This window comes from Brienomyrus brachyistius, chromosome 15 (genome assembly GCF_023856365.1).
Source record: "Brienomyrus brachyistius isolate T26 chromosome 15, BBRACH_0.4, whole genome shotgun sequence".
Taxonomy (NCBI): Eukaryota; Metazoa; Chordata; class Actinopteri; order Osteoglossiformes; family Mormyridae; genus Brienomyrus; species Brienomyrus brachyistius.
In genome coordinates this window covers 18,775,808-18,800,302 of record NC_064547.1, presented here as the reverse complement: position 1 = coordinate 18,800,302, position 24,495 = coordinate 18,775,808, and the positions used below count along the sequence as shown (strand labels likewise).

General features: G+C 48.9%; 2 protein-coding genes across 11 annotated transcripts in view; one reads left to right on the top strand and one right to left on the bottom strand.

Moving 5' to 3' along the window:
• Nucleotides 1-246: 246 nt before the first annotated feature.
• LOC125709202 (ras-specific guanine nucleotide-releasing factor RalGPS2-like) overlaps nt 247-24,495 on the bottom strand; it is a 56,197-nt gene continuing 31,948 nt past the window's right edge. For 7 of the 9 annotated variants that reach the window (XM_048977410.1, XM_048977419.1, XM_048977416.1 and 4 more), the window contains 11 exons: nt 9,727-9,864; nt 9,493-9,583; nt 9,347-9,414; nt 9,103-9,244; nt 8,812-8,963; nt 8,664-8,718; nt 8,293-8,364; nt 6,945-7,050; nt 6,429-6,521; nt 6,090-6,195; nt 247-4,415 (listed from right to left, as the gene is read on the bottom strand). In XM_048977410.1, coding sequence (XP_048833367.1) covers nt 4,252-4,415; nt 6,090-6,195; nt 6,429-6,521; nt 6,945-7,050; nt 8,293-8,364; nt 8,664-8,718; nt 8,812-8,963; nt 9,103-9,244; nt 9,347-9,414; nt 9,493-9,583; nt 9,727-9,864 — 1,187 coding nt within the window. In that variant the 3' untranslated portion in view covers nt 247-4,251. The remainder of the gene's footprint in view (nt 4,416-6,089; nt 6,196-6,428; nt 6,522-6,944; nt 7,051-8,292; nt 8,365-8,663; nt 8,719-8,811; nt 8,964-9,102; nt 9,245-9,346; nt 9,415-9,492; nt 9,584-9,726; nt 9,865-24,495) is intronic. The other 2 variants (XM_048977417.1, XM_048977418.1) reach the window with 2 other exon arrangements.
• On the top strand, nt 11,455-24,309 carry LOC125709203 (angiopoietin-related protein 1-like). 2 transcript variants are annotated; one of them, XM_048977421.1, is made up of 5 exons: nt 11,455-11,743; nt 17,057-17,895; nt 19,238-19,431; nt 20,752-21,022; nt 21,417-24,309. In XM_048977421.1, the coding sequence occupies exons 2-5, from the start codon at nt 17,115-17,117 to the stop codon at nt 21,602-21,604; spliced, it is 1,434 nt and encodes a 477-aa protein (XP_048833378.1). In that variant the 5' UTR covers nt 11,455-11,743; nt 17,057-17,114; the 3' UTR covers nt 21,605-24,309. The 2 variants fall into 2 exon arrangements, with proteins under 2 accessions (XP_048833378.1, XP_048833377.1); XM_048977420.1 differs by having other exon boundaries at nt 19,235-19,431.

The window sequence follows — 24,495 nt, the reverse complement described above, 5'->3', positions numbered from 1 at the left end:
GCTCGATGACACATTTTGTATGCAGATACTGGGTAAATTTGCGGCCCAAGCCAGTTTTTAATAGGTCTTTGTGGCACACATGATATAATGTATACCCATTACATTGTCCTTTATGGATAAAATACACATGGATGCCATCATTACAGGAGAGGGGTCTCTTGTGCTTTAGAGTCTGGTTGGTTATTTTCATGCCTGATAAAGTAAAAAGCTTCGTACAGTAAGTTCAAAGAAATAATGTCAGAGGCATTTAATAATTCAAGTAGGTTTATTTCAGTAGGAAAGGTAATAGTTAACTTGGTACCTAAAGTGTTCAAATGCTAGCTTATGTGTACACACAAAGGAACCACATTCGCCAATCTTTTACACCCTGCCTTAAAAACTGGAAAAAAAAACCCATTGGAATAAAATTGTTGACAAATCATTCATCATGTCGCTCTAAGAAGCTCGGGTCAAAGGTCATAGCCATCGTTGGGTCACATGGCCTGGACGAAGGGCAGGGGCCAGGCGATGGAGGTAACGGAGGGACACTTCTGTTCCATGTCATGTGACGAGAACGAAACTGCATTTACCAGCCCAGGAGCTCTTTGCAATTTCCGCACTTTCTTTTTATACAGAATTCATGCACTCAGTGTCTCATTTAAACAACCCGGAAGGACAAGTTTTCACGATTCCTTGTATATATATAAAAAAAAACATCAACACGAAGTCAATTCAGTAAGCAATTTTACCCCGCAAATTCATGTAAGTAGTTCTTCAGACAGTATGTGTGTACACAAGAGGATATATTGTACAGTACAAACTTCACACACACCAAAAAAATCATGAGACTCATGGAAAATCCACATATCACCTCCCTTTAGGCCCAATTATTTATAAAGTTATGGCAGGAACTGCTGATGAACCTGCCTAAAGTCAGCGGATGTTTGCGGCTCTGTTACAGATTTTCTTGAGTTCTTTGATCACTTAATTTGACATTGACAGAGTGTAATTCCATCCATCCCAAAATATGTTGGCTGGGGAGCCGTTACAGAGGAAGCAAGGGAGGTTTTGTTGGGTAGAGCTTCAGTAGGAGTGGAGGACACTGGCCTACTCTACAACACAGACCAAGAGTAATGAACCAAAGACACTCCAGGAATAAAGGACTGGGAGATAATTGTTTCCACCGGTTCACGATCCATGACTTAGTTGAAGGGACTGATTTTGTGTTTTATTTACCTTTGTTCCACCCTAGTATTGATAGTTTTTCCTCTGACGAATGCAAACTGCTGCCTTTACACATCAGGTTTCTCCAAGGGTGTATTTCTAGACAATGAGACTTTGCATTTGGTTGAATTTCACATGGATGTTTTCGGGGCTTGCGTTTTCCTTTTTTGACAGTTAAAAAAAAAAAAAGCCCTGTTTATGTCCACGACTCGACCTGTAAGTCGCAGTGAACGCAGGGCAGCTGAGCAAAGGGAGAGCTGCTACATGGTAGAGAACTCTTTGCTGGTTGTACTTCCTATACATACTTACAGTTTGCTAAAGAAGAGCGAGGGAAAATAACAGCGCACGTCCCCGCAAACACGCTACGGAAGCTGCATCAGGACGGAAGGCACCAGGTACGATGGCGATGAAGCTGATAAGCGCCACGGTTGGCAAAATGGATCGGCGCCGGACACGCTGAACTTGTCATTAGTGTTTGAGGACAAAGTCACGTGTAAACACACACACATAACTAACACTAGACTTTCCTGGAAACCTGAAACCATCTTCAACACATCAGAATGCTAAAGCATTTCCCATTCCACACCTCCACAGTTCTACCCATCACAGCGTTCTGAGACCCACTTGCCATCTTTTCCCTTGGCTTCCGTTTCAAACACTCGCCAGATCTTCACTTTCTCCTTGACCTGCTAGATCAAGGCCACCGTGTCACATTCACATCTCACCATGAAACGAAATACTGATTCCCCTTCAACAGTCTGATCATTCCGGGGACTTCTGGGAAATCCATAATGTAAATTGATGGGGGGGGGGGGAGATATCGAGATCTCTCATTCCAAACACGCTCACAGGTTCATACACTGTTGGATTCATTTGAGGGTCAACGTGAACTGAAAAATTCCTGGTTAGACCAGCCACCCTAATCCTGGCACAGTGATGTGATATGTATATTTTTATTCCCCCAAAAGACTGACCTACACTTTATAACAAGGGAAAGGGTTAGTCCATGGAATGCTGTGAAGGACCTCGAGCGTTCATTCATGTAAACAAGGAAGTAAACGAGGATTTTGCCACAGAGCCGACGGATCGCCGCAAGCCTGTGTGGATCCTCTTACGTGTACCCAGGAGTGTCACTTCCAGAAAACCGCCCTCCGATTCACTGTCACCTTAACTGCATCTCAGGTGAACAGACTGAAAATCTCAGCACACCAGGGCACTCACTTTTAGGGATAAAATCTCACTCCTGTTAAACATGCATAATACCCACAACCACACTACAAAACGAGGACACGCTTACAAAACACCCGCTTAGCAGAAAAGTAGTACCGGGGGCCATAGAAGTGTATAAAAAAAAAATATACAAATGTAACAGACCCTATAGAACAAACAATGTGCAGCACTAATACTGTCAATCCCACCCCCAAGGAAAAAAGATACGATGAATCGTATCAGACAGATACAAACACGAAAATCACATCACAGCTTCAGTACAGCTTGCATCTCGGGGTCATTTGGAAATAAAATAATGAAAGTTCAACTCCCCCCCCCCCCAATTCCCCCCACAGGATGGCAGGAAGGGCTTTTCTGAGAGCCTGTTTAAATGTGGAGTGTGCAGCCTGCCAAACCAAACGTCAGCAGGCTGAAAATGTGACACTCATGTCAAGAAAAGAGAAAAAAAAATACCAAAAGGAACATGGAATCAGGTCAACGTATTGGTCTGGAATGAGTCAGCTGACCTTAAAGCACCTAAGCCAGCTTAGCCCACAAGGAGAGGGGGGGGGGGATACACTGACAAAGACATAGTTGGACAGAGAGACATGCGTGTCTTGTGTTTCAGGCAAGGACACAAGACTCAGGAGGTCTTGACACGTCACATTCTCTGGTACAGTAGTGACATCAAAAGTGATAAGTGGTTATGCAGTAATACAAGACATAGTATTTCATAAAAATTAAAACAAAAAAACCAAAACATTAGTGTAGAACACAGCACACAAGGATCCTCTGGGACGTCAGAGAAGCCTGGAGTGATCGGGTGATCCGATACAGACTTCCAGGCGAGGGTGTGAGGACATTCAGGAGCTGCACTCATTGTGCTGGAGTTAGGAATGGGAATGCAAGCCCTTTTTGCGGTTCGTCAAAGTGAGCAAGAACTTGTGAAGACATGGATGATGGAAGGCCGATGTCTGAAGCTGCCCTCTGTGGGTGATCTGAGAGAGCAGCGGAGAAGCATCGTGTGCAGGAGCATCCACAAGCAGGCGAGGCGGGTGTTGTGTGTGCGCGGACGACAGCCTCTCACACCCGTGCTCCTCCATGCTCCTCGAGGTGGTGGTGGCAGGTCACTGTGACGGAGGTGGTGGGCAGCACCCTCCAATGGCTGCTGAGTCTCATGCCTCCAGTCCCCCAGAGCAGTCACTCGAAAGACATCAGATTGGCTGGAGCCTGCCAGATAGCAAAGGGATTCATTTTATCATTTAGGTTCATAAGTAGAGTCCTGCAATCATTCACAATTTGGACAGACAGACCATCAGACAGCTAGGGCGAGGAAGAGAAAGGACAGAGAGAGGGACAGACAGACAGACAGAGGGGGATAGAATGAGAGTCAGAGAGACAAAGGCGGACAGAGATGGAGACAGAGAAGGAGAGATGGAACTTTTAATCAGTCATAATCATAAGTAGAGCTCTGCTATTAATTTAGTAGACTGACAGACAGACACACACACAGTGAGACAAAGACAGATGGACAGTGACAGTACAATTTTAAGAAATGGAGAGAGATGGACAGACGGGCACAGACAGGGAAAGAAAGACAGAAGAACAGACAGACAAATAAATACTTTATTAATTGCACAGCTCACAGACTGCAAAAAAAAGACTGTAATGAGCAACTGATAATAACCAGTAACAGTACGAAGAATGTCAGGGAAAGTACTGCATGGAGTTCTTTATTAATGGCTCATAAATAAATAGCACTGTACAGTGAAGGAATGAATGTTCTGTGAAAGTGAAGTGTTTAAATTTAAAGTCAGATTTACAGGTATCGGGCTATAATTAAATGCCGCGGCTGTCCAAGCAGCCCCACTGTGGGCGTGTGTGTGTGGCGACGGATTCGCTGATGCGTGCCTGCTGCCGGTTGCTCCGGCAGGCCACACTCAGATGCTTAAACCACAGCAGGGCGTTCATCCGGCTCCCTGCTTGATATTTATAGGAGTTGCCTGAAAACCACAAAACATGGTTTAATTAGTCAAGACAAGATGTGATCTAACGTTTAAGCCGTTTTCTTTATGAGTTTGCACTCGGTAGCATATTCAATCAGTGACAGTTAATAACCAGCCAAAAATGAGAGTTGACAGATTTCAGGGTCTAAAATATTTGAGTCAAACTCAGATTCAGAATCCAAATTCTCTGCGCTGAAAGTGTTAGAAATTTAAATTGTGGTAATACTGCCCATATCTCGGTTCCTGTCAACAGATGTGCATCCGTCCCACGTGGACCCTGAAGTCTTGCATCTGCTGTAATCCTCACTGTTATCCCGTCGGCATCCAGCAGGTGCACAATATAGCTGCATGAGGCCATGTTCCTCTAGGGCCATCCATGGTGTAACATACATACATAGTGTCTGTATTTGATAGCTACATTTGTGTGCCTTGGGCCCCAGAAAAACAAGTCAAATTCAAAACTGAGCTTCGATAAATCAGGTATGATGACTATTTGTCTCTGTAAACCACAAACTGGGGTCTTGTTTTTAAGTAGATTCAAATGTTTTCCCTGAAGTCTCTTCCTGTATTTACATTTTTAAGGTGCAAGTACTTCAAGCAGACTGTCATTCTGTAACATTAAAGCCATTTGCCGTTATTAATGGCTTCCTGAAAAAACTGCACAAACACGACGACAGAACTGCGAAACTCATTGACATAAACGACTAGCTAAGAGTTCTGCAAACTGAAGACGTCGTGCTGAAAGATACAGTTTAACCTTTTAAAAAGCATCAGACTCAAAAAGCAAGCTGCACATAAGCAAGAAAAAGCTACTTATCGCAAAACCTGGAAAAAAAAAATAATCATAAAAACTTTCAAATCTCGTTCTCCCTGGTGAGATCAACTAGTTCTTGTAAGCGGTGCATCAAGGGCTTTTAAAGGAACTGATTGGCCATCCTACAGCATATCGGCTCAGTGCATTTGGTCTGCTGGAATCAGCCGTGAATTTCCACATGCAGGGATCAGCAAATCGCATCTGGCCATTCCAGCGGCATTATTTAACGCGGCACTGCAAATATCTGCCGCCAAGAATTCAGATGCACGTCGATATCAATGCGTGCGACACACTCTTGCAGCAGTGTGACAGGCTGCTATAAAAATGTAATACACACACACACACAGTATTTTTAAAGAAAAAATATGACCCAATGAAACAGCAGGTAGGCTGTGAGCAGAGTCACTGGGCTCCGTTTAGCCTTAACATGCGCATGTTCCACACGGACTGAGATCAATCAAATTAAAGTGCAGAAAAGTCAAGGTTGCCGGTGGCTTCGATGGGTAAATCCACTCGCCCCATTACAGCTGTACAATCTGTAACATAATGGAGCCATAGGAGGGAACACCCACCCCCACCTGCCCCCCCCCCCCCCAGTGGCCAGGCTGACACACAGCTGCACTGACATCACCCCACACCCAGATGAGGGGGGAGACTAAACGCTCCAAGATGTAGAGTCTGACTGATAGAGTTAGAAATGGCAGGCATGCGGGCAGCACATGTACCGTGCACTGTGTAAGTGCTCAGATCACAGGAAGTAGCGGATCAGGACACAAGATGGACGAAGGCTGGATTTAAACACAAAACCATGGCCGGACTGTTAGGGGGTGTGGTGAAGGTCCTTCCTAGTTACCGACCTCGCTCGGAGTCCGTCAGCAGGAAGACGTCGGGGTGTTCTGGGTCGTCGGCCATCATGGACATCCAGCCCAAAACCGAGACATTCTTGCTGGACGTGGATTTAAACTGCAGTGCAGAAACATCCCCAAATGTACACTTTGAATAACACTCTTGGTCTCATACATTTGAAAGGAGAACCGTTACAGTCTCAGCTGGAAGGTGACAGTGAGCCTCTGCTGCCCTGCTATACATTTTAAAGCCATGCAGCCACCTAACTGACACACTGCCAGTGACCTTTTACTGCGTTTCATTGCCTGCCTTTCAGATCAGGCAGCATGAAAGTGACACGTGTGACTTACGTGTTTCCTTTCCGTGGCTTTCAGAGACTTGGCGGGATAGTAGTAGAGCTGAGTGCCACTTAACGCCACCCAGTACTTAGTCCAAGAGGCAACCTAGGTGAGAAAAAGTGTGTTTTCCCATCAGCAGCTCCATGCCACTTTCAGGTGCAACCTGCAGGTTCCGTTCCAGCGGCCAAGACGTTTAACTGTGGTCATACTGACATGAAAAGGCTGCCAGTTTCCCCTAATTTAATATGGCACAGGCCTGACTCCAACGGGCAGTATGGCTCCCCAGGAGAGTGGGTGCACCCCCCCTCCCCCAACACCTCAGAGCAGGAGCAGGGCTCAAAATGGCCACCTGTCACAGATGTGACATAAAATAATCTCGTACATTTAACATGATAAATTAGCATGTGGCCAGGAGGAGCACGGCCAGGACAGACAGACAGCCACGGTGAGCACAGATGGAGGGAGGGGGAGTAGACTCAGGAGGAGGAGATGGATGGAGGGAGGGGGAGTGGAGCACAGCTCTCTCACTGTGGGCTTCTTTCCATCCTTCAGCAGGGTCTTCCTCCGCAGGACCCCCTGCACCGTGACGGCCCCGGGGTACAGGTGGACGGCCAGCTCTTCGGACTCTGCCGAGCTGGAGGGAGATGGGAACCGGCGGTGAGAAAATAGATCTCAAATGCAGGTATGGGTTTAGAATCAGTGTGACAAGCGGCAAGCGACAGGCAGAGAGCGAGAGAGAGAGAGAGAGAGAGAGAAAGAAACACTGCAAGAAACCACACAGAGGTCCGTCCCTCAGGAATTCAGGGCAAGTTTTAACCAAAAAGCAGGAGACGATCACATTTTCCTAAATCTGCCTTTTAAATGACGTGAAGCGTCCAGTAGGAAGAGCTGCGGGGCTGGGCTTTGATGAGGTTCGTGTGGAAAATGCTCCCATGGGAAAATTACACTGGGCTAAAAGCACGGATATAAACATGCAAACACACGGAGAGTCAGAGCAGGAAGGTGCCTGGAAACAGATGCAAAAACTGAAACACGCTCACACACGTTTGTATTGATACCTTTGTGGGGACCTTCCATTCATTTTTATTGGCAAAAACCTAATCCCAAATAATGACAACCCCTACCCTACCGAAAAAAACACAAGACTTTTGGCTATTTTAATGTTTTCATTGCATACACAGATATTTTTTCTATTATTTATTTATTTATAAATTTGAGGTCTCTATTGCGGGAACCTGGAAAATGTCCCCACAAGCTGAAAGAAACAGGTTTTACGACATCGTGGAGACATGCATCCCCATGCACCCGGAGGTCTGGCTGTTACACACTTTCTGCTGGACATCAAGGGAAACATTGTCATCATTGTTATAAACCTAGACATGAGCTTGAACAGCAGCCTCGGCTTAGCCAGGCAATTCTTCAATAAATTGGAGACCAGAGCTATTCTTAAAGGCGTCACAGGGAGCATTAACGTTACGAATGATATTATCGCTGCAGTAATACTGCAAATGCAAGGCCGAGAAAGAAGCAGATTTCGAGAAGTGTCACAGCAGCTCAACCACGACACCTTGTGAATGGGCACTGAGCCCCCACTGGTGCCATTATGGGGCGGGTGCTAATCCCACCAGCTCCTCTGACAGCAGCACACTGAATGAAAAGGAAAGGAGCCCGAGGAAAGACATAGCTGCGACCTACAAGCTCAGTGATGGAAGGAGGGACAGAGGAAGGGAGGGAGGCAGAATGCGAGAGATTATCTGGCGGTGGTGAAGAGCGCATTCACTCGAGTGTCCTTGACAGCAGAGGGGGTGGGGGAGGAGGGGGGACCACCACCAGGAGTACAGCACACCAACGACCCCAAGGGGGGCGCCGGGGGTACCTGCTGGCCTTGGAACTTCCTCGGATGCGACCCACCCTGGTAACCGGGCCCAGAGAGTGATAGAAGCGGCTCCTGTTGGATTTTGGGATAAGTTGTTTATAACAGGAAGCGGCAGCCCGGGGGACTGAGGGCACGGTGCATTCCAGCACATGGTGTCTCCATGGAGACATGACCAGCGAGACGGCAACGCCGGTGGGCCCAGCAAGGCGTGCGGCCCTTAACACAGCTGGACAGATGGCCCGTGTCATCGCATCAGTTACAGGTTTCAGTTGAACGTAACAGAAATGACTATTAGTGACATCCCCCTGCCACCCCCCCCCCCCACACACACACACACAACCACGGGGGTGTGTGAGGGTGTTTGCCCTCACCTTTCGAAGGCTGGCCAGGGCATCTCCTCACTGAGCTCTGAGCCATCACTGCTGCCTGCAGAAGTGAGAGGTGTGAATGAGAGAGGGGGCGCCCCCTAGGGGTGAGTCACGGTACTGCTCGTGCAGTCACAGATGGCAAAGAACAGACCCAGGGAGATGCCACTGGACAGGGTGGAGCTCTCGGCCTGGCCGCGGGCGGGGGCGTGGCTCTCCATCACGCTGTCGTCCAACAGGTGTCTGGAGCCGGCGTTGGGGAAGGTGGCGCTCTTGAACTCCACCGTGTTCATCTTATGGATGAAGCTGAGGAGACACACGAGAGGTTGAGGACGCGGACAAGAAAAAACAGCAGGCGCCGACCGTGAAGGAACAAGAAAAAGAGAAGGGAGAATGTTCTGGAAGCTCTTACAGGAACAGGCAGGCTCTGGAAAATGGCACTCACTTGTAGCCCAGGCTATGGCACTTCCTGTGGCCGTGGGGGAGAAGGTTGCGTGGGGAAGGGGGTGTTTGTGGCACCTTGGCCAGGGCGCCCTCCGCTACATGGCCCTTACGCCCGCACAGGGGGGACGCCGACACATCTGGACCTGTGCAGGGGAAACAGTCAGGCTGTCTCCCGGTGTCCGCCATGCTCATGACATCAGCAACGTGACTTGACGTGAGCTGGACCTGAGAAAGAGGCGCAGTACCTTCAAGGTCCTCCCTGGAGAGGGCGGAGCGAGGCGTGCTGGCACAAGGCTCGATCTTCAGAGATAAACTACCGGAAAGACCCGCGAGTCAGACTCTGCCCCGTAAAATCTGCCTCGGGCCGCGTAACGATTCACGCAACACTCACTTGTAATTGTCGTCCTCCACAAACTTCTGCAGCTCCTCAATGTACCAGACGGAGTTCAGATATTTCTGGACGTGAGGCAGCAACGGTACATCTATCGCAAAAGACCGATGGACGGAGCTGAGAGGCATCCAAACACAAGTGATGACAGTGTCTCATCTGCAGGACGAGGAGATGTCCGACAGACCAAAGCTGGAGATGAGAGCAGGAAGGGGTTTGGGGGGGGGTTGGTCTTACCATATTCACAAGAGCGCTGCAGGTCAGAGATGATCCGCAGAATGTTGTTCATGAGGTTGGAACGCTGCTCGCTCTCCAGGATACTGCCCGTGGAGGGGTAGGCAGAGTCTATATAAGTCAGGTCGGATAGGTACATCCCTGCAGGAAGAAGGTGAGGCGGGTAATAAGGAAGGAGTCAATATGGAGGAGGCAGTGAAGCACAGAGTCCAGATTACTGATGTCATTATGGTCCAGAGGCCAGAACACCCTGCCTGCTCTGAAGTCTTTTCCAAACCTGAAACTACCAGAATGTAGTAGCTTATCCTCCAAAACATCCATGATTGGAAGGTAATATAGCAGTTTGATAGTGACAGGAGGCTCCACACAATCCTCAACCTGTGAACAACCATCTTCCAGCCCCATGTCCCCCATCAGGAACAACACGATAGATCTGTGCTTCTGAAAGCCGATGTTCTGTTGTCTGGGGGATTCTGAAGCCCAGAGCACCTCGCATGAAAACGACGGATTTGGCAGAAATTTAAAAATCATCAAGTCATCAAGTTAACCCTCATCTTAAGGTGAATGTTTTTATAATGTTTAAAAACAGACCAATAATACCATTGAAGGCTGGCTGGAGGAGAGCCCTGAGACCTATGCATACGCAGGTATAATCAACGGTCAGGAAGATATCACACAGTCTAAAGGTGTCCGCAAAAACTGAAACGGAAATAGCCGAGAAAATGCTGGGAGTTCCAAAAGAGTAAAACCACATTAGGGTCCAGATGCGTCAGGAATGTTACGGCCGTTCCAGCGGACGAAGGAGCTCCGTTTCCAGGAAATGTGTCTCCCGCTCGTCCCTAGCAGCGATCTAGGAGACGTAAACAATCACGAACACAACAAAGGCGGGAGAGCGTGCCAGCCGCATTACTCAGACCCGAGCAAGCCCCCAGGAGAGTGGGGGGAGAAGGGGAGACGGCCAGGACCCGATGCTGCCCGCAAACACAGCTGTGACACAAAACAGGGGCCGCATGGTGCGCAACTGGGCGAGGAAACCTGCGTGCAGGGATAACCCACGTCAGCGAGCGCATCTGCAGAGCTCACCGCTTATGATACGGAGCGTCTCTGAGGATTCGATCGACGAGATACAGGAGCAGGTCTGCAGCTGGCAGAGCAGAAGATTCCTCAGCCTCCTGGAACAGATGCTGGCATCCAAAGCGGGAGAAGAAACTCACCCTTCTCATAAATCCCCAGAACGAGAAGGGGCATCCAGACCAGAGCCCCTGGTCTTATTTACAGCGAGGAGCACAAGCGAAACAGAATTATAGCAGAATAAACAAGGCACACCCTACTGATGCAAACACCGAAAAACTACGTGCATGAAAAAGGCTCACGTGTCAACCTCAGTCGCCATACTCACATCATCCCTGCAAACACGTGCACATCCCTGTCAGTGAATGACAATGCAGGCAGCACACGGGGTCCGTGGGATTCCAGCCACGACCCCCCAACGGCTCAGCGTGACATCTCCCTTCGTCAGAGAAAAACAGTCCCCCCCCCCTGCCCACACTGCCCTCCCCATCCCGTGAGCTCATTTCTCCCCCAGCCCCTCCTCCTCCTCTCTTTTTCATAAAAAAAAAAAAAGAAAAGAAAAAAAAGAGAGGGCCGGATTTCTCCAGAGATGGGATTGTTCAGGAGGAGTTCCCGCCATGACATCAGTGGTGGGCGGGGCGGTCAGGACCATAAGAGCAGGCCGCCCCTGGCTGTGGTCCCCCTCCATGCACGCCAAATACATCAATAAATACATATATACAACGTGCCGGGCCGCGGGTAACTTCGCGCACCAGGTGCGTGACGGCGTGTGCCTGCGTGAGAGCGCGAGACCCCAGAGCCATGCCCTAAGCGGAGGCCCTCCGCCGGCCCCCGCTGACAGGATTCCGCTGACCGCGACTCGTGAGGACCGCCACCACCGCTACAGCATGCCGCCGAGGGCGACGGCGTGAGACGGCTGACCCATCCGCGCTCTTCTCGCCCTGCAGAGGTGGGTACAAGGCTCCCATTCCCTCCCTCCCTCGGTTTCGCGACCGCTGGGCTGCGTACGGCAGCAGTCTGCCAGGGGCCCTGCGACACAGCGGCTTAGGCTCTGAGCTGGCGAGTTTACTGACCGTTGAATCACCAAGTATTACTAAACAACATGTTGCTGGCCACTGCATGCTGGAAAATTAATCAGACTGCTGCTGTTAGGCGTCCGACGATTTGCCATTTCACTTGCATGTGTATCAAATCCGATAGGCTCCTGTAATAATGAGAGATTTAAAACTTCAAAGGGTCCTTTAAATCATCAGTGTCTAGAGAAAAAGGTCTGTCTTAAATCAGAAAGAAGTCACTTTGTTTTCATTGTTTGGATGCAACAGAGTTTCACTCTGAGCTTTACTGGAAGGGGGGGGTTCAAAAAGTAAAACTGCTATATTTTAAGTTTAAGGGTAAAAGGACAGATGAGGCTCCAGTAAGCTTCGGGCTGCTCTGAGACCTGGCGGTAGCATGAGGAGATCAGCCTGTAACTGAACTTTAAGCAGCGTCGTTGGGGAGGAATTCTCAGCAAAGCTTGAGAGCAGACGGATGTGACACCCGGATGCTCAAGAAGAGGTAGACGAAGTATGAAGGCTTGTAAACAGGGCAGGCAGAAGATTGCTGTACATAGAAACCACGTAAGAAAAAAAACCAGAAATGCACTTCCTCTGTGCTGAAGGAAAGCCCGCCCCAAATTAAAGAAAAATACCACACACCCCAATTCCATAGAGCCCTCCAGCTGCTGATTTAAAAAGCCGTACTTACTGTCCTGGTACAGCTCACTGGGACAGGTTAGGGGGTCACGGGAGGTCTCATGACCCGAACTCAAAGTTCAAGGTGATGGTAAAAATTGTCTGTGAACAACTGGGAGTCCCCCATGAGGGCTGGAGCCGGGGGGGGGGGGGTGAAATCACTCCTCCCTCATGGATATATTCAGACATTGAGACAACTGAAAGCCTTCACCATAATGCGGAGGGACTTTCCCCTCCTTTATCTTGTTTTTTCAACATGCAAGCAGCAGCCTGCTTTAAAAAAAGCTGCACACACAGACAATGAGACATGCATGCACACAGTCACGCACACAGACACACACACAGACATGCATGCACACAGTCACGCACACAGACACACACACAGACATGCATGCACACAGTCACACACACACACAGACATGCATGTACACAGTCACACATACAGACATGCACATACAGACAGACACACACAAACAGACATGGATACACATACTGCACACAGACACGGACATGCACACACAGACACGCATGCAGGCACACATGCAAACAGCAGCACTGACATGCAGAGGGCAGACAATTCATCACAGAGTTAAAACAATCCAGCATGAAGCTGACCTCCCTTTTGCTCCTGAATTCAGCGTAATTTAGGTGGGGGGGGGTATCAATTGGACATTACGAGCATTCCAGAGCTCTTTCACAGACCTGTTCTGCATTAACGAGAAATAACTCGCGTCGGAGCGCACTCTTACTCTGTGGCCATTTATCTCCATGGGGGGGCATGAGCGGACACAGGCATGCTAACAGGAAGCACATGTTGGGGGACAGTGCTCTCCTGAAAAGCCCTGCGGCAGGACGGCATGTGATTATCCTGCATGGCTAACGGCGACGCCGCCCAGCGACCAGCCAAACAAGTGCAGACCCCGCGACACTCTGGGTCCAGAACTTTCTGCGACCTTATCAACATCATATTTTACTTCTCTGGAAACCCCCAGACAGGACAGGATTCATAAAGTTAATGAAATAAATCTGAGGGCCGCAGAGGGTATGCGGCAGAGCTGAACTCCGCAGCGTAACAACGGAGATCGTTTCTAACACAAAGCGCGCACCAAAAAGGGCTTAATTCACTCATTAATAAGAAGCTGGAAAGACTAATGCAAGTGATACCTGCCCCAAGAGTCGCCTGTGTTTGGCATTGTGGGGAAATTATACATCCCCGGAGATGGGGAGTGGGGGGGGGGGGGATTTGTGAGTGGAAAAGAACTCTTTCCCACGTTTCTATTGCACCAATAAGTCACGATTTGTGATATTCTTACTTGCCTTGCAATGTTAATGCACCGTCTCTGATAGCGAATCTGTTGGACTCACACAGTCCCAGGGGAAATGCAGTTGGGATACAGAGGCGAACAGAGATGGCGATGGGGGCTGGGGCCGCAGTGGCACAAAGATAAGGCACCTTCGGGTGGGGAGGGGGCTGGGGGGGGGTGATCGCCTAGCCTCCACAGACCCAGAGGGAGCAGACTGTGTAAGGACAACTCCAAAGGGGGGGGGGGGGGGGCGGCTCTCAGTGGCTTAAACACGTTTAGCTGAGGAAGGGCCACAGCATGCCTACTAACTGCAATGCAAATCTCCATGGGGCTCTGCAGCCACACGCGGGGAGGGGCCGCTCTGCATTCCACAGCTATGGAGCACGGCGCCTTTCCGCAGCGGGCCGACAGCCTCATCATTTATAGCCACGATCACTTTGCGATCCCGATTTCTGGGTCACCCCCACCAGCCCCACCCATATCAATTATGTGGCTCCAGCTTCAGTTAAGCCTCAACGCTTTTGGGCTTTTCACACTGTGGACCAGGGGTGGGGAAGCTGATCCATCGAGGGCGGGTGTGGGTGTGGGTTCTTGGGATGACCAAGCAGTCAGTCAATAATAAAGCATAGGCTCTCAACTCCAATCCTGGGGATCCACTGTGATTGGCTGATTGAGAGGTCATCCCAACAGTCACCACAGCAGGACATGGGAACCCAACGTCAGTCTGATCTCTTTCCGAAACCCTCCAGGTTGCTCCCATCTCCTCCTCCTGTGACCATATCTTTAACACAGTAAGGTGACAATGCCTTTAATTTCTGGCGTGTCCAGACCACAATTAAAAGGCTTTTAAGTATACAATGGCTAGCCTGCCTTTCTCTAACAGGCTTTTAGAGCAATTGCTTGTTTAACTCTTACATGCTGTATGTTACCTTTTTTCCCCCTTTACTGAGGCTTCTGTAGAACATCATCTCATTGTACTCCCACAGTGACAATAAAGATATCTTATATCTTGTCTTAATAATGACCAGCCACGTTGAAATGGCATTAAACAGCCATTCTCTCTCCCCAACACGCGCTCTCATGTGCTGTGCGTTTCAAGACGCTTGGACCCACCGTCAGATGATTTGAAAGCCAGATGTTGGCTGTTTCATTTCTCAGGAATTGAACTATTGGACCCTTTCCCTTTTTAAAGAAACCCCCTCAATTTATTTTCTTATTTATACTAAGATTTCTATCACACACTAAGCAAATATAAAAATGTCCGTGATTACAGTTACACCGAAGAATAATAAATCGATAATTATATCCATATCCCCCAAGACAATGCAAGATTTATTTTTTTTAAATGATTCTGAAATATTTTGAAGATATTTATTCAACAGGGTAGCAGAAAGACTGCAGGATGTCATGCTACATGCATCTTGTCCAAACTTTGCCTCTCCCGGGCCGGGTGTACGCAGGCCGGCATTCTCTGAACATTTCCAAGCAATGCCGTTCCCTATAGACGTGAAGTGGGCGCCACCACATTCTCAGCACCGAGAAAGTGTGGCTAACCTGTTCTGAGGAGGGCAAACGAGCCATGAAATTCACGGGCCAGCAACGTGGCCCGCTCCCCATGACATCATGCCCATCTGATTCACAGTAAATGTTCAAAGCCACTTAAGTCTGGAACAAACAATCCACTTATTATGCTAGGAGGGCCAGCAAGCAGCGACTCCCCTACGCAGGGCAGGAAATTGGGGGGAAAGGTCATAATTGCTTCCTGCGAATGTGCCCACGACAACAATACCAGAAGCGGGAAAGACCAGGAACTGAGCCGAAGGAAAAAAAAACCATAACCCACAGAGCTATGAACACTTAGGACGTCATGCCAATTTACCACTATGCTGACAAACCCTTAGATAAGGACTCCCTAGGGTGTAATTCAGAAGCAGCCTTTCTGCAATGCAAGGCTGCATATTCACACCAAAGACCTGACTGGCACCAGCCACTGTGCCTGACCATGTAGTTCCCACAACAGCATTACTGTTCGCAGATGTGCGTTCTTGTGTGGATGCCACTGCCAAATGAACTTTTCAAAAGAAAAAAATAAAATTTTTCCATCATGTAGTTTCTGGCACCCAGTTCCTGGTTGAAGCCCAGCCTTCACCCTCCCGTCCGAAGAGTAGCGAGCCTGTGACACTGTGATGGGGGCAAGTAGCGTGACGGCGTCCTCATGCATCCAGGTCAACCACCAGCCCACTTGCCTTTCGCTCAACTTCCTCGCTCAGGAGTCGATTCGGTCTGCAGCTCTGGTCTCCTCAGGGTTACACTCGACTACAAGAACAGCCCTGTTCAGCGGTGGCGGAGATTTCAGGTGCAGAGAATACAAACCCAGACCAAGATGTTGTTTCAACCAACCAGCTGAGTACTCTGTGACTGGCTGGTTGAAACAAAATCTTGCTCTTGTACTCTCTGGACCTGAACCTCTACTGTTCAGTTACCAAACCCAGACCCCTACGTTCACTGTAAAGGAACCCAGCAGACTATACTACTCAGAAGGAGCGTAGTCGGTATTAGGTAGCTGAAAGAATGGGGGATATTAATCAAAGGGGGGGCAAGTTGTTGACATAAAGTAAATCAGAACGGTGTTAGATTTATTTGAAGGATTCCTTCTCCAAGCACGACCGACAAGGAAATCCCAGATAAGTGATAACAGCACAAGCGACTGCATGTGCTCATCCATCTGCCCAATTAGACGGCGGCAGCGCTAGGAAATCACAGATTCATCACTTCCATGTGATTAACAGTGTAACATTTTGCAGTACATTTAATGTTTTCAGCAGATGCTTTTATACAAAGTAAAGTACATTTTCAAGAAACCACAATCGCAATTTGGGCTTAAGGGCCTCACTCAGGGACCCAACAGTGACATCACTCTACCAACCCTGGGATTTGAACCGGCATAGACACGAATACCGGGACACCATCCTAACATTTACATTTTACATTTACATTGTATTTAGCAGGTGCTAAATTGATTTACAAGTGAGGCAAATAGCACGTTACAAACATTTGAGTGTTAAGAAGTCGATTAGGCGCAAGTGCAGCTAGGCTGACCTTCCAATGAACGACCAGGTCTAAGTATAATAGTATTGACTCAATAGCTACACATCTAACCCACATACTGTACAGTTGTCACACACACGCTTCAAAGAAGCCATGACATTATCTTTTGTGATCCCACAGAGGGGCTGAGTCCCCCCTCCCACCTGTAAGGAAGCCCCCAAGGGCAGCAGCTGTAGCTATGCAGCCTGCGGCCTGGGGCCTGTACGCCCTGCTGTGCCTCTGTGCCTGCAAACCGGCGGACAGCCTGTCCAAAAAGGCAGTGTCACGGCAGCGCAGGGCAGCCGACGAGGACGGCAAGAAATGCGCCTACACCTTCCTGATTCCACAGCAGAAGATCACAGGACCCATCTGCGCCAGCGCCACGGGGCCCGAGCCGGACCGGGACCGCGTGACGCGTATGGACATCGCAGATGTGCGCGAGGTGCTGTCCAAGCAGCGGCGTGAGATCGAGACGCTGCAGCTGGTGGTGGACGTGGACGGCAACATGGTCAGCGAGATGAAGCTGCTGCGCAAGGAGAGCCGCAACATGAACTCGCGCGTCACGCAGCTCTACATGCAGCTGCTGCACGAGATCATCCGCAAGCGCGACAACGCGCTGGAGCTGGCGCAGCTGGAGAGCCGCGTGCTCAACGTCACGGCCGAAATGCTGCGGCTGGCTGCGCGCTACAAGGAGCTGGAAGTGCGATTCGCTGCACTCGCCGCCACAGTCAACAATCAGTCGGTGCTGATCGCAACGCTGGAGGAGCAGTGCCTGCGCACCTACGGCCGCCATGACCCCCCCGTGGTGCCGCCGCTTGTGCAAGTGGTGCCGGAGAACATCCCGCTCAACCACCACTTCACCAATGAGATCCAGAGGAACCACAACCGCGCCTTCCCCCGTGGCTCCCGGGTGGATGCCCTGCCCACCAACAGCCCCCTGGGCTTCCCGCCGCCGCCCCCAGTGAACCTCAGCTCCGAGGGTAAGGCCACACTGGGGAGGGTCTTAGCAAAACTATCGCTTAAAGCTGTGAGAGATTTGGCTGGTTATGCAAACCTCATGCTAAAATCCAGCAGGACACACTCATCCAGTAAGGGAAGAGCGGAAGAAGGGTAGAGGGGATGGGGGGCAGAGGTCGTCCTGACTGCATCATACAGAAGAGAGCCATGTTAAGTCTGGTTGTCATGAATCACACATACTACACACGGGGCAGACAGACTGCAAATGATTAAAAGCAGGAATCACCATTTCGGGGGTTTTCATCCTGCTGCTTGAGCAAAATCAGTACAGTAAGATCCAGTTATAACGGACTTCAAGGGACCTGGAAAAACAGTCCGTTACATCCAGAGTCGCTGTATGTCCAGAACACAACTACAGGACTCCATTCACTCATGCCACACCCCAGCCGACACACTTGTGGCGTAGATTATTATATTGTACACAACCTGATCAGATGCGTGACTTAATAATCCTGACTATGTACCCGCACTGGATATCACTGACACGCCACGCGCCTAGTAGGCGGAGCCTGCAAAACTACAGCTAAAAGCGGCCCTGGGGACCAAACTGTTTGTCTGTTATAAGCGAAATTCCGATATATGTGAGCTCACTATATCCGATGCTTTTTCTGCATGTCTGTAAAGGCGCACGGCCGGGACCAGGAGACCTCGTCCGTTATAGACGATATTCAGTTATAAGCAAGTCCACTATAAGGGGACTTTACTGTAGTATTGTTTACTGTATGCAGGCCAAAGCCGCAACGCGATCAGTAACCATAGCGCTAACCCTGGGGCCCACACTGGCTGGTCTGTTTCCACAGACCACAAACAGTCATCTTTCCAAGATGATCCACCCAAATAGGCACAGGTCCCCATAAACAACCAAGAGCCTTATTCATTCCATTGTTCAATCCCAGCTTAGAAAAACCACTAAACAAAGAGATAGCAGCACTTTAAATGAAAAAACAAAGTGCAGGTGGTCATCTTCCACATGCCTGTGAGAGCCATTACCACCCCCACCCCCCCCCCCCTCCAAAGCGGCCGGGCTGACAAAGACAGGCTTCATAAGAGGTCAGGACACACCATCCTCAGGGAAGACAAAAAATGGCCTCTGTTAAAAAATGGGAGCGCCAGAGTTTGTGGTGTTGGATTCCACTCCTGTATCAGGGTAGAATCCACCACACACCAATTGTAGGGATCTTGCTTCTGTCTAGCACGGTGATTACCGTAAGCAAACTGCCTAAATTCAGAGCACGTGAGAAGCAGGATGTTGACGACACAGGAGTCAGAGAGGGAGACACAAGTCTGACCGCTTGTGTCCAGCAGGGCCGTTCCGAGACTGCTACCAAGCACGGCAGGCGGGAAACGGCATCAGCGGCATGTACCTGCTGAAGAACGATGGCAGCGACCGGCTAATCCAGGCATGGTGCGAGCAGGACCTGGACAACGGTGGCTGGACAGTCCTCCAGCGCAGAAGGGATGGCTCGGTCAACTTCTTTAGGAACTGGGAGAACTATAAGGTACGGCACGGGGTTGTACGGGGCAGGACTCCATTTTACTTACACACGCGTACACCTGTACTCACATTTTTGTGGGGACACCCCTACCAAGCCCTAACCTTAACCATTAGGTACCAACCAAAATACAAGACTTTTGGCATTTTTACTTTGATTGCATTCTCAGATTTTTATAAAATCGAGGTTATCGAAATGGCGACCCGCAAAGTTTCAGGTTTTACCGCACTTTGGGGACATTTCGGTGCCCGAATGTGATCTATGCAAACCCACAGACACACAGAATTCTAAGCATCACACAAATGACACACACACAGACAGACACACACACACACACACCACAGCCAGACGACAATCTAGCCCCCAGGTTGACCCACAACATTACACACAATTACCGAAGACATCCTGCTAAATCCATTTAATAAAAACACAACAGCCACGTACAGCACAAAGGAAGTGTCCTTGTATAACAGTGCGCTGTCAGCACATCCCGAAGGCATGAGTGGGAGAAACGGCGTCACTCTGAAACGCGAGCTCCGGTTAGACAGGAAAGCAGAGCCTCCCGGTGGGAGCCGCACGTCTTTAATTCATGTAACATGCCGGGAAGCCCCACCGACCCCCTCCCAAAAAAGAAAAATTAGGGCTATGAAAAGAGTACAAATTCCAAGGACTCATTGGAGTTAGAATTTCCACAAGACCCAGTAAGAGTCCCTGTGGCACAGGGCAACCATATTGGACCTTCGGCTACAACTGACCAAAAGCCACACAGACCTTTCAGCTCTCCATTCCCTACAGTTCATCCTCTCACCAGCAGGGGGTGCCAAAGAAAACACCATCATGTTTCCCTGACTTAAGCCACATGGAGAAACCACAATACCATGGCCAAGCCTCTCATACGGCACGCGAGCCACCTGGCCGACCATAAGCCGTAGCTCACAAATATGAACAACATGTTTAAAACAAACAGACAGACAGTCGCATGTAAACAGCTGGCACAAAAATCAGATTCCGTTAGATGCAGTAACTGCCGTAGATGCAACAAAAAATAAGAGAATAAGCAGCAGAGAAAACGCACAGGCTTAGCTCACGCTAGCGCTATGCTTTGTGACTCATGCAGGCCAGATGAGTGACCCTAGTCACCATAACCCTAAAAGCCACAACAAAGCCAGCGGACAATCTTCGTTTATCGGTCGGGTTTAAATCTCCCCACAGCAGCCATTTCAAAGGACCTCTATAGCTATCGTTTTTCCTACACATGGAACAAGTCAGGCAAATGCCTCTCCAGTACTATAAACCCATTTAAAGAGTTTGCATTGTGTTTTATAGAAAGGGTTTGGGAACATAGATGGCGAGTACTGGCTGGGTCTGGAGAACATCTACAACCTGGCTAAGCAGGGAGACTACCGTCTGCTGGTGGAGCTGGAGGACTGGGTGGGGAAGAAGGTCTATGCGGAGTACAGCAGTTTCCACTTGGAGTCTGAGAGCGAGTCCTACAGGTTGCGGCTGGGTACCTATCAGGGGAACGCTGGCGACTCGCTCGGCATCCACAACGGCAAGCAGTTCACGACTCTGGACCGCGACAAAGACGTCTTCTCGGGTAAGAGGCCACCTGCACCTCCTCAGTAAGCATCAGCACCCACACCAGCAACTTCTGTCCCTGAGCCATCAGCTCGTTAAATAACCAGTGACCTGCACCTGTCCCCTCACTGCACTGTACCACACGCTGAGGTTAATATTCCCCTAATGTTAATATTTACCACCACTGCACTACCTCTGTCCTTATTCGCAGACCCGAATCCCCAGTGCATCACCAATTTAGTGCTTACTTATTGTGCACTCATTCCTATACTGGTCTCTATTTGCACTGTTGCCTCGCATCTTGCTGCCGTCTTGTCCTATTGTCTCCCCATACACCTGTCCCCTCGGAACACGCCTGATAGTAAACCTTGAAGCTCGGCCCCAGGTTTGATTGGGTGTGTGCTCTTTCACAGGGAACTGCGCGCACTTCCACAAGGGGGGCTGGTGGTACAATGCCTGCGGTCAGACCAACCTGAATGGAGTGTGGTACCTGGGGGGAGTCTACCGCAGCAAGTTCCAGGACGGCATCTTCTGGGCCGACTACGGCGGAGGCTTCTACTCCATGAAGGCTGTGCGCATGATGATCCGCCCCATCGACTGAGAAACGGCCCGGCTTGCTATCCCCCAGGCCTCCGCCTCCTACCTCTCAGACATGCCACCCACTGCAGGGCACTCCAGTTTAGGAGGAGCCACGTGCTATAGGGCGCTGGAGAATACGGAGACTGGAGGCACAAACACACCAGGAAAGCCTAACTTCTCAGAAGCTCCATCTGTGCAAAAACCAAGATGACCTAAGAGACCCTCAGCATGGAAAGGGGGGAGGCTCTCATGCCACAGGCAGACCTCAATACGATACACACACACACACACACACACACACAGTACTGTGCAAAAGTCTTAGGCACTCAAAAGAAATGTTTAACGCTATTTACCTGGGTAGTAAGAGCACATTTTCCCAGAACAAAAAAATGTAATTTAACATAAGAACATATGAAAATTAAGAGTAACACAATAAAAACCAGTAAAAATGTCTTCTGTTCTCCAAAACGTTACTGATATCTACTTGGATGGCTAGATGAACACCACTTCAGTTCCCAAACTTCTCCTCAGTGGCACCCGAACCATTCTATGTATTTATTAAATTTCACCACCAGCTCGCTTAATTAATTAACTTAATTAGTTTAAAAAAAAAAACTGAACGAGATATTGAATAGATATATGAGGTGGGCTAGTGGTCAGGTCAAAAAAAATGCACGGGTGCGTCGTATGGTTGCTGGAAATAATTGGGTTATTTTAGCAGAGGTTTTGAAATGGCGAAGCTGACACACTTTACTAGGTGTAACAGCATAGTTTTACCCCAACATGACAGTTATTTAAACATAATTTTTTTTGGCTGCCTGGCCTCTGCTGTAAAAGTGCGTCAGAGGCCAATTCTGCTTCAGCGGTGTTCACTCTCTCTCCCTCTCACTCCCTCTCACTCCCTCTCACTCCCTCTCACTCCTCGGTCGACCCCTCGCCAACTTATTTATCTCCTTATTTATAACAGATTCCGCCTCGTTTTATTTATCCCCGTGAAGTCGTACTTTCTGTATGGGTCGATTAGTCACAGATGCCTTCATCCGCCTCCCCATGCACGTGTGTGTGTGGATTTCGGGGGAGCATGAAAAACCCAACACGCCCACCTGACAGGGGATGGCGCCTCATCCCAGCTCGGCCATCGCCGCCATGCAAAATAAAACCTTACTGTTTTTTACAAAGGTGCTGTTTTCTGATTATTCACTCCGGCGCCTCTTGTCCTACATCCCCTTAAATCGGACGGCAGTTTGCCTGGTTACATGAGAGAGGACGATGCACATACTGTACAGATGTGTTGTGTGCGCTTCAGCTGATTACATCTCAACATGGTAAAAGGCGCATGGAGAGGAAATGGAGCAGACAGCTCATCACGTTAAAAAAATGCATAAAAAAAAAAAAAGAAAAATCAGGCGGATGAGGAAGGACAGAGCGGCACTGCCGTGTTCAACACTCAGACGAACTAGGATGAAAGCTGTCAAAGATAAAGGGAGGAAGAGGAACAGAAAGAGGAACTGACATTCTTTCCATCTGAAGAACTTGGATTTCACTTTCACAGAAAATGCATTTGAAGAAGTCATGAGAACCTGCATAATGTATGTGGGGAGAGAGAGGATGCAATGTCTACAGCAAAGACAACACAGCAGAAGGAGGTCAAGACAGCTCTACAGATCCATTATTACAACATAGCAAGCTCATATAAAAAATAAAGCATTTAAAAATGCAATAATTTGAAACATGTTTAAATGCCTGTAAAAGTGTACCTAAAGCTTAATGTAAGAACAGCATTAGTCTTGCCTGTAAGGTTTAGTATTACATAAATACACGTGTATGTTCACTACAGCCCTCAAACTTTTCACACTGTTTTTTGTGCAATTCACTATGTTTGTCATGAGGCCTGAATTGCAAAGGCTATCCTACCATGTTCAATGCGAGTCCCGTATAAGCAGATAGTTGAATTTTTTTTTTTTTTTTTTTGCAGACACGAGCGTATCCAGCGTCCTAAAAAGTCCATTTTTAGAGCTAGAGGTTTTAAAGTTATTTATAGAACGCACTATTGCACTGGAGGGGCCTTTGAGGAAGCGTCGGTAATGAATAGGCCATGATATGACAGTCGGCGATTGCCAATGTCTCACCTTTGGCTCTTGTCCTGCACACAGCACCAGCAAATCATACACACTGCTGTGTGTCTGTTTAGATTTTACATAGAAGCCCCTCAGAATAAGGTATATTGACTCGTCTCAGCTGCCTTAATGCATTAATGCAGATCTGATTCTCCGTCCTTCCAAGTTCCATCATCATCATCATCATCATCGCCATCATCATCATCATCCTTTACTGATATTAGCCAATGCAGGTGTCAGGCATTACTAAAACAGCTCTTTAGATCTAGGCCAGGAGTGAGTTTAACTGAGACATTTCATGCAGAAGGTCAGGAGATGCCAGACCACGTCCAGCAAACAGAGACCTCTAGGGACCAGCTGGGGGAAGAGCGTCCAACAAAGCATGTGATGCTGACACTTTGGTGACATCCCCACAGCACAGCTGCCTCCAATCCTCTATGGCAACACACTGCATCACCAGTGGTACAGTTCGCATTGTCATCGTTATGGTGACGAGTCCGGCACCAGTTTCAGAACACACGCCAGTGCAGGAATCCAGTGGGTTATGATGCTGTTCCTGTAATCACACGGCCCCTCGGGGACAAATAAAGTTAATTTGAATTTGAATCGATTCAAATCCCAGAGTGGGCAGAGTATCTTTTCCACTGGCCGCTTAAGCAAGGTTCTTAACCCCAATAGGGACTGGTTACCCCTGCAATAGTGCACCACTAACAGATCAGACTTAACGCCCAAAAAGGACAGAAGGTGCTAGAAATCCACCAAAAACATATCCAGCATGTACATTTCCCCCTATAAT